Raw genomic sequence first — 10000 nt, forward strand, 5'->3', positions numbered from 1 at the left:
AGAAAGATTTAATAAATATATGTTGTGCCTATAAATGACATTTCTTTGTCTTCATTTGCTTTGGGGGGATGCAAACTTTTGCACGCATGCTCTGGAGGTCAAAATGCAAATTCTGTATTGTTTATAAAGTCTGAAAGTGAAGGTATTAATAAAATATTGATCTGTGTTCACTAACATCGATGCCATGTGAATAAATCAGCGGTTTCTGATGTAAAAATGTAATAATAATAATAATAATAATAATAATAATAATAATAATAATAATAATAATAATAATAATAAATGATCATTTCTATTGTAACAGAATAAACAAGGAAAATGTGTGTAATTGTTGATACGATAAAGCTGGGATTAAGGACGAAGAGTAAGGTAACATGTTTGGAATGAGTCTCCAGTGTCGAACGTTTTGTTTAGACCTGTAGGTTTTCTGTAATGTTTCTGGAACGTGACAAGTCGTGTTTTTTCCTCTTTAAAACTTTCTTACTTTATTTATTTTTATATTCTTTAATTTAAGTGAGAGGGGGGGCACGGTGGCTTAGCGGTTAGCACGTTCGCCTCACACCTCCAGGGTCGGGGGTTCGATTCCCACCTCCGCCTTGTGTGTGTGGAGTTTGCATGTTCTCCCCGTGCCTCGGGGGTTTCCTCCGGGTACTCCGGTTTCCTCCCCCGGTCCAAAGACATGCATGGTAGGTTGATTGGCATCTCTGGAAAAAATTGTCCGTAGTGTGTGTGTGTGTGAGTGAATGAGAGTGTGTGTGTGTGTGCCCTGTGATGGGTTGGCACTCCGTCCAGGGTGTATCCTGCCTCGATGCCCGATGACGCCTGAGATAGGCACAGGCTCCCCGTGACCCGAGAAGTTCGGATAAGCGGTAGAAAATGAATGAATGAATGAATGAATGAATGAATTTAAGAGAGAGAAATAAAGAGAAACATCAAACGTATGTAACTAAAAGTACGCTGTCGTTCTTGAATGAATTCTACTTGAAGGAAAACTGCTGCTTTAGAAATCTGTGGATGTGTCTTTTGATTTTTTGTTTTTTTGTTGTGTTTTGTGGTTGTTTGTTCCAGGCTCTCCAAGTAAAAGCTGATTATCTTCATGTTCATCAAGCAGAGTTTTTTCTCGCTAAAAGCCATATGCCGATCACACTGATAGGGGGATAGTAGGAAAGAATGATGCACCATCATCATCATCATCATCATCATCATCATCCAGTGATGATGAGTATTAGCTGTGTTTTATTTCACTTTTTAACTCTATACAAGATCATACTGTACATAAACAATTCTTTCCGTCTTTCATTCTCTTCTTTTTGTCTCTCCTTCTCCCAGACTGAGAGAATACTGTAAGAGTGTATTTTTCCGTTCACTCGTGTGTCACTTCCCAGCAGATGGTTTGCATAAATTAGTGCAGAAATGATTCTGAAGGCTATAATAACTGTTCCAGTGAGACGGAGTCATTTGCAGTCATGCCATAATCGTCTTTCACTTCTCTGCATGAATCCTTAATCATGATCAGAGTTTAGCTCTTATTACTGTACAGTATATGTGAGTGTGGACGTTTCGCTAATCTATACCTCGGACTGAGTCATAAAGAATTCAGTAAAGTTAAAATTGGAATTGTTCTGTAAGTTTATATTTATCTATCCAACCACGGCTGCATGAAAATAAACCCTGCCTGATATTTTGTAGTTCTTCTTTGTTTTTGTTTTTTTTGCTAAAACAGCCCTGACCCGTCAAAGCGTGGACTCCACCAGACCTCTGAAGGTGCTGAAGTTTCTGGCACCAAGACGTTAGCAGCAGATCCTTTAAATCCTGTAAGTAGATACTCCAAGGATCAGATTTGTTTGTCCAGCACATCCCAGAGATGCTCGATAGGATTGTGGAGAATTTTGAGACCAAGTCAACAACCTCAATCTTTTTTTATTTCTTAAAGCATCTCTGTGTAATGTATGGATGGATGTATGTATGGATGGATGGATGGATGGATGGATGGATGGATGGATGAATGGATGGATGGAAAAATGGATGAATGGATGGATGGATGGATGGATGGATGGATGGATGGATGGATGGATGGAAAAATGGATGAATGGATGGATGAATGGATGGATGGAAGGATGGATGGATGGGTGGGTGGGTGGAAAAATGGATAGATGGATGGATGGATGGGTGGATGTTATGGATTTGATTGGATGGTCTGTGGATGGGTGGATTGTTTCTGTACTTTATTGTATTAATGTATAGAGGGATTTCTATATTTCTTTATTTTTTAACCATTTATAGATTTATGATGTCTTTATTTATAGTCGTGTTTTTTATTTTATTTCTTTATTTCTTTCTTTCTTTTCTTTATTTGATTTCTTTTTTTATTCATTTTGTTTCTTTCTTTATTTATTTCTTTTTTCTTTCTTGCTTTTCTTTATATGTCTTTATCATCATTTCTTATCTTTTTCCCGCCCTTTCTCTCTTTCTTTCGTTTATGTTCTTTCATTTTTTCTCTCTATCTGTCTTTCTGTTACTTTCTTCTTTATTCCTTTCTTTTTTTTTTCTTTCCCCATTCTTTATTTCTTTATTTCTTTCTTCTTTCTTTCCTTTCATTTCCTTCTTTCTTTCTGCCTTTCTTTCTTTCTTTCTTCACTTTATTTGTGGATGGAGGGAAAAATGAATGGATGGATGGATGGATGGATGGATGGATGGATGGATGGATGGATGGATGGATGGATGGATGGATGGACCAATAGAGGGCACTCTTTACAAATGAAGATCCATTTAGGGTTATTTTGTTGAGCCATTTGGTTATGTGTCCATACAGTTTTCCTTCACAAGATCCATCACATTGCACTTTTTTGAAGAACTCTTTAAGATCCTCAAAGCTTCTTGAACAGATTAAGCTTCCTGAACAATGCTGGAAGGATCCTGCTGAAAGATGGCACTACCATTAGGAAAAACTGTTGCCATCAGGGGCTTTACCTTGGTCTGAAGCAAAGATTAGGTAGCTGGTACCTAAAGTGGTGCCAAAGTAAAATCCACATGAATGTAGGACTCAAGGTTTCCCTCAGAACATTGCCCAAAAGTTTTTCTTCTCGTTGTATTAAAAACATTTAAAAAAGTGACCGCTAAACCATAAGCAGCTTCGTACTGTAGGTGAAACCATAACTGCTGAAGTTCAGAGAAAATCTGACACTGTACCATTTAACAGAGCTCATTAACACCCTGAAACATGTGGAAACATTTGTGATGTGTTTAATGATTCTGGTGGTAATTTGTTACTCAGTGCGATATGTTCATTATTCCTGTGAGAAGTTAACGGTTGTTTGTTTCGCTGATGTCACAGAGGGACGTAGATGTTGTATCACTAGCACAGTTACACTGGAGTTCAGTGTATTAAGGAAAGTGTTCAATTGTCTTGGTCAAAAGCTGCCATGTTTTTGGACAGAGAGCCGGAGAACCTGGATGGAACCCACACAGATACAGAGAGAACTCGACTCCTGGATCATGAACCGGGCAGTGACCTGAGGTCAGGAACACCAGAGAGGTGCAGAGAGAGAACTTCTCATTAATGTTTATGCTATAGAGAAGATGGATGGATGCATGGATGGATGCATGGATGGATGGATGGATGGATGGATGGAGCACTACAACTTCTATTTTTTGGAAGCTTCATTTTACAACAAACCTTTTAAGATCCTTCTGAAACCCTAATTGTACATCAGAGTGTGTATAAACATTTATTAACTTTTCTGGGATTTTAGGGTGCTTTCACACCTGCCTTGTTTAGTTCGGTTGAATCGTACCAGAGTTCGATCGCTCATTTGTTGCGGTTCGTTTGGGTAGGTGAGAACGCAGCAATCGAATTCTGGTGCACACCAAAAACGGACCAAACAAGCGTACCGAGACCTCCTTGAATAGGTGGTCTCGGTACGCTTTCAAACGAACTCCGGTACGGTTCGTTTGTGGTGAGAACACAGTCTGAGATCGAATAGACCTAACTGCAAAAAGTATTGTGCATTTTGGACCAAACCAGCCCCCGTAGTGGGTCGTTGGCAATATTTTCGGAAGATGAGCACGTCACGGTTTCGCAAAAGTAACGCTCGCCACCTCCTGAAGTGTCTCGCGATGCGTCTTCGCCGTTTGCAGTGCATTAAAATGATATTTTCAAGCCGCATTCGCTCTTCATTCTGAAAATGAAGACTTTGCATAGAGTGCTGTATACAAGCTGTAGTAGATTACAACCACGAACATAATCGCAGCGCGCTGTCGTCTCTCCGTGGTGTACTGTATGCTGTATTGTCCTGTATTTTCCTCTTTTTGTTTACTTCCGGAGTTTCGTTGAAATTTCCCGCACGTTTATTCTGACCGATCGAGAAGCGGTTTAGGAAATACGCTCAAAGACATGAGGCCAATGAGTGATGTGGATGTTATCACATGACTGCTTTTTGGTTCGTTTCAACTGGTGCGGAACAGAACGATCGGTGTGGTGTGAAAAGGAACCAAAACTGCTAAAAAGCTACTATGTACCGGACCAAATGAACCGAACTATAGATGTGTAAGCACCCTTAGACTCACTGTTGTAGCCATATACATAAAACCATTAAGTATCAACTGAAGAAGCTACGCAGAAAAGCTACACCAGATGGCTGCCACACTTATCCTGTAGTTTTCTGGAACGCTGCTTACTGTATGCACATTCTCTGTAATTAACACAACAATCCAATGTAAACATTCAGGGCAGTTTGCACTATGTCTCCATAACTGACTAAACAAACTAGCGCTGTGTCTCAAATCACATCTCTATTTCAATTACAAATGTTTAAAAGGTTACCTTTAAAAAAATCTCCCAAAAAGTCTGCTGGATTTTCATTCATTCATTCATTTTCTACCGCTTATCCGAACTTCTCGGGTCACGGGGAGCCTGTGCCTATCTCAGGCGTCATCGGGCATCGAGGCAAGATACACCCTGTACGTGGTGCCAACCCATCACAGGGCGCACACACACACTCTCATTCACTCACACACTCACACACTACGGACAATTTTCCAGAGATGCCAATCAACCTACCATGCATGTCTTTGGACCGGGGGAGGAAACTGGAGTACCCAGAGGAAACCCCAGAGGCACGGGGAGAACATGCAAACTCCACACACACAAGGCGGAGGCGGGAATCGAACCCCCGACCCTGGAGGTGTGAGGCGAACGTGTTGACCACTAAGCCACCGTGACCCCCTGCTGGATTTTCTACATTATTAAATACTTTATCACGTAAGTGCAACATTCGAATAAAATTGAGATACAATGACAGCAGAAAGTTTTAACAGCGACCAACAACAACCGAATCAAACAAACAAAATCTATTGGTTAAGTGTTAAATTCTCAAGATGTGTATAAAGTACAACTCGATTCATGCGTCACGTACAAACCATTCATATTTCAGGTAGTTAAAAGCAATTTTATCGTGATGACATGAAACAGTGCAGTGTTCAATTAATCGATGTAAAACAGTTCAATTTTGACCAAAAACTATTTAACACGTTTAAAGCAAAAAAAAAAAAAAGCAAACTTTACAAAATCACACAAATGTCAGTGACCCAAAAGGAATTTATTTATATTTAATGCAAATAAATCAGTCAGAGTCCAAAAAGAAGCATTTAAAATATGTTTAAAATGTTATTTAAATATGATGCAAATAATAATTTCATACATCGGTTTAAAAACAATGTTTCTTTGAAATGAGATTACAGCATTTAAAACAATTACATGAAGATGTGGAAATCTTGTGTTGTCTACATTATGAGTGGAAAAAAAGAAGAAGGAAAAATACATCGAGACATCGAGCATTTCATCACTGGTTAATGAGGAGTAAGTGGAATATTGTGTATATTTTTTGCTTATATAGTTTTAAATTTCTCCTTTTAAATATTGTGAGTATGTGAGAATTTTGAATGTTTTCTTTACATATTTTACACGTAGTCTCAAAACTTCTCGTTCTCATTATTTTCATGCTGTAAACGGACATTTTCGAAATTTCCAAAACATCCCATGCAAAAAAAATTAAACATTCGGTTAAACATGAATATTTTCCTTTATGTTCTGTAGTTTACAGATTATTATTTTGTCATTTCTGGTGTTTTTGTATATACAATGCAGCAGTCATGGCTCAGGTTTGTAAAATATCTAGTGTAGGAAGATGTACCACACCCTCTTTATTATAACTGACAGGAACTAAGCCACACCCTCTTTATTATAACTCACATGAAACAAGACACACCTCTTTATTAAAACTGGCAGGAACTAAGCCACACTCAACTTACAGTCACAGAGGCCACACCCCCCAACACTGTGACTGACAGGCACAGAGGCCACACCCCCCAACACTATGACTGACAGGCACAGAGGCCACACCCACTTCACTGTGACTGACAGGCACAGAGGCCACACACCCCAACACTGTGACTGACAGGAACAGAGGCTACAACTCCATCCCTGTGACTGACAGGCACATAGGCCACACCTACTTCACTGTGACTGACAGGCACAGAGGCCACACACCCCAACACTGTGACTGACAGGCACAGAGGCCACACCCACTTCACTGTGACTGACAGGCACATAGGCCATACACCCCAACACTGTGACTGACAGGAACAGAGGCTACAACTCCATCCCTGTGACTGACAGGCACAGAAGCCACACCTACTTCACTGTGACTGACAGGCACAGAGGCCACACACCCCAACACTGTGAATGACAGGCACAGAGGCCACACCCCAAACACTGTGACTGACAGGCACATAGGCCACACCTACTTCACTGTGAATGACAGTCACAGAGGCCACACCTCCAACACTGTGACTGACAGGAACAGAGGCCACACTCCCAACACTGTGACTGACAGGAACAGAGGCCACACTCCCAACACTGTGACTGACAGGCACAGTAGCCACACCCCCAACACTGTTACTGACCAGCACAGAGGCCACACCCCCAACACTGTTACTGACAGGCACAGAAGCCACACCTCCTTCACTGTGACTGACAGGCACAGAAGCCACACCTCCTTCACTGTGACTGACAGGCACAGAGGCCACACCCCCATCACTGTGACTGACAGGAACAGAGGCCACACTCCCAACACTGTGACTGACAGGCACAGAGGCCACACCTCCTTCACTGTAAATGACAGTCACAGAGGCCACACCCCCAAGACTGTGACTGACAGGCACAGAGGCACACTCCCAAGACTGTGACTGACAGGCACAGAGGCCACACCTCCTTCACTGTGACTGACAGGCACAGAGGCCACACCCCAAACACTATTACTGACAGGCACAGTAGCCACACCCCCAACACTGTTACTGACCAGCACAGAGGCCACACCACCTACACTGTTACTGACAGGCACAGAAGCCACACCTCCTTCACTGTGACTGACAGGCACAGAGGCCACACCCCCATCACTGTGACTTACAGGCACAAAGGCCACACCCCATCACTGTGACTTACAGGCACAGAGGCCACACCCCATCACTGTGACTTACAGGCACAGAGGCCACACCCCATCACTGTGACTTACAGGCACAGAGGCCACACCCCATCACTGTGACTTACAGGCACAGAGGCCACACCCCATCACTGTGACTTACAGGCACAGAGGCCACACCCCATCACTGTGACTTACAGGCACAGAGGCCACACCCCATCACTGTGACTTACAGGCACAGAGGCCACACCCCATCACTGTGACTTACAGGCACAGAGGCCACACCCCCAACACTGTGACTGATGTCTAGATCTCATCTCTATAGATTTCAACGCACTTCTTTGTGAACGATCGGTCCTCTATAACAACCCCTCAGAATTAACACACACTCGTTGCCCGGTGTTTAAATTCCCAGTAGGAACCTAACACACTGTGTGCCAGACTATTAGCTCCGCCTATTCACTAGCTAATAACCCGTATTTAACGTGACATATTTATTCCCTCAAAGTGGGAAAACAAAAGCTAATTTTAAACCACACTGCAGGTGTAAAACTGACACACAGAGCTGTTACAATTAAACAGTGTGATCTCCCCACAGAGTGTGTTTACACACACCTGGAGAAGTAAACAGTGTTCTACTACAAAATGACTACGTAACTGGGTGCTAAGATAATGTTGTATAATTATTATGAACATGCTGCTATTTTCATAATCATGTGCATTAACATTCATTTAAACATTAAGTTAACACAATGCATTAATAAAGCTCACAATCGTGGTGTAAGTGTAAAACGGGGGTCTGATTATAACGACTATATTCATAAAATCAAAGCGCTAGTGTGACAAAAACGGTGGATGGATATCAGACATCGAATCTGATCTTGAAATAAATAGAAAAGATTGGAATTCAGTTTGAGAATTTTTATTTTTAAAACTACATACAAAGGGACTTGATTTATTATTATTTTTTTTGTATAGATTTTAGTTAGGATCGATTTTATATATATATATATATATACGTATATATACGTATATACACGTATATATACGTATATATATATATACATACATACAGTCGGGTACTTATTTTTTTGCAATTTGTGTGTGAAAGTTGTGGTTTGGAGTAAGTCAGATTGTTGTTTGTTTTTTTCTGTATTAAATAGATTTTAAATTTATTAAAAAAAAATTGGGTTTGGGTTTCGATCTGATTTGATCTGATTCACAAGGTATCAGAGTCCGAATAAAGAAAAGAAAATATCGACTGTAGTGACCTCGAGATGGACCTTGAAAACAAAACAGTCGTTTTGTGTCTAATTTATAACTTGTGCGTAAACTCGGTCGGTCAGTTTGTCATTTACAGCAACGATCTCGCTCTAACGCTACACCATCCTGCCTGCCTGTCGGTTCGACTAAAAACTAACTGGAAGATGTTATATGTGAAGTTTGCAGTGAGCAAAACACACTTTCTGGAAGCTTAGGGAAAGTTCTGGAGAAAATAAAATAAAGTTTTGACGTTGAGAAACAAAACAGCCTACAAGCCAATAGAACACTTTCTACTATCCAGTTGCATAACAATAAAGAAAAATTAGGAATTATAATATATGACGTATGACATTAGCTAACTAGCTCACATTGTTTTGAGACATTTGGCATACTTTGTCTTGTACTGTAAAAAAAAAAGTCTGATCGTCCACCCTGAAAATGTACAGACGCTCATCTTTTCTGTTGTAAGACCTGTATGATCCATTTTTCCTTTGAATATGAGAGGTTATAAGTTGCTAATAAGAGTGAAGGAAGATACTACGAGTGGTTTGCTGTGTTGTCCTCAGATTATTAGCTCATGTACCGGCATGTAGATTATTTTACATCACGTGAAAGATCTTGTATTGTTGTGTGTGCTACAAAAATATATGCATTTAATATCTGTAAATCGTGTCTTTTAATGTTTTTGAGCGCAATCAAAGAGATTTCCTCCTTAAACGAGGCAGTTCTCTGAAACTATGTCCAGGAGACAGTGTGCTTCCCGGTGAAGAAAATCCTGTGTTTTCTCTGGTGAAGGAACCTCCGTGAATCCGATAAGAGATAGCGGTGTAGTAAACCGAATCGACGTTGCAGCCGGGTCGAGATGGAATGAGGCTGGGGCACAAATCAAAGCGATAGCAGCAAGAGCAGAGAGAATTGAGACGTGACCGCCGACGAGATGGACTTGAAGGTCGAGGAAGAGCCGGTGGACAGTAGAATTCGTTCGCCGGCGATGGGATGAGGTTAGTGCAACTCGTCCCCTCTTCCAATGGCAAAAAAAGCGTGCTATGGCTGTTCTGGTTGGCGAGAGATCCCAAGTTGCGTTCTTTTCTTCTTAACGATGCTCGTTCCCGCTCTTCTTCTGTGTTCATAGTGAGGAAGCGAAGCACCACCAGGTTGAGGAAGGCTCCAATCACCGTCAAGCCCACCAGGATGTACACGAAGCTAAAGACGACGTATGGAGTTCTTTCCTGGAGATCGCCTGTCTTCTGCAGAGCCAC

The 10000-nt window shown here is 41.3% G+C and overlaps 2 protein-coding genes across 5 annotated transcripts in view; one reads left to right on the top strand and one right to left on the bottom strand.

Annotated features, from left to right (window-relative positions):
* Window positions 1-23, top strand: part of LOC113651798 (TLD domain-containing protein 2-like) — an 18487-nt gene extending 18464 nt beyond the window's left edge. For all 3 annotated transcript variants that reach the window (XM_047807067.1, XM_047807069.1, XM_047807068.1), the window contains one exon: window positions 1-23. This exon is cut by the window's left edge and continues 926 nt beyond it. The gene's annotated coding sequence lies outside the window, so the exon portion shown is untranslated.
* Window positions 24-9148: 9125 nt separating this feature from the next.
* Window positions 9149-10000, bottom strand: part of kcnk15 (potassium channel, subfamily K, member 15) — a 3543-nt gene continuing 2691 nt past the window's right edge. For both annotated transcript variants that reach the window (XM_027160652.2, XM_027160651.2), the window contains exon 3: window positions 9149-10000. This exon is cut by the window's right edge and continues 332 nt beyond it. In XM_027160652.2, the coding sequence (XP_027016453.1) occupies window positions 9437-10000 (564 nt within the window). In that variant the 3' untranslated portion in view covers window positions 9149-9436.

The sequence above is a fragment of the Tachysurus fulvidraco genome, chromosome 23, assembly GCF_022655615.1.
Source record: "Tachysurus fulvidraco isolate hzauxx_2018 chromosome 23, HZAU_PFXX_2.0, whole genome shotgun sequence".
Lineage (NCBI taxonomy): Eukaryota > Metazoa > Chordata > Actinopteri > Siluriformes > Bagridae > Tachysurus > Tachysurus fulvidraco.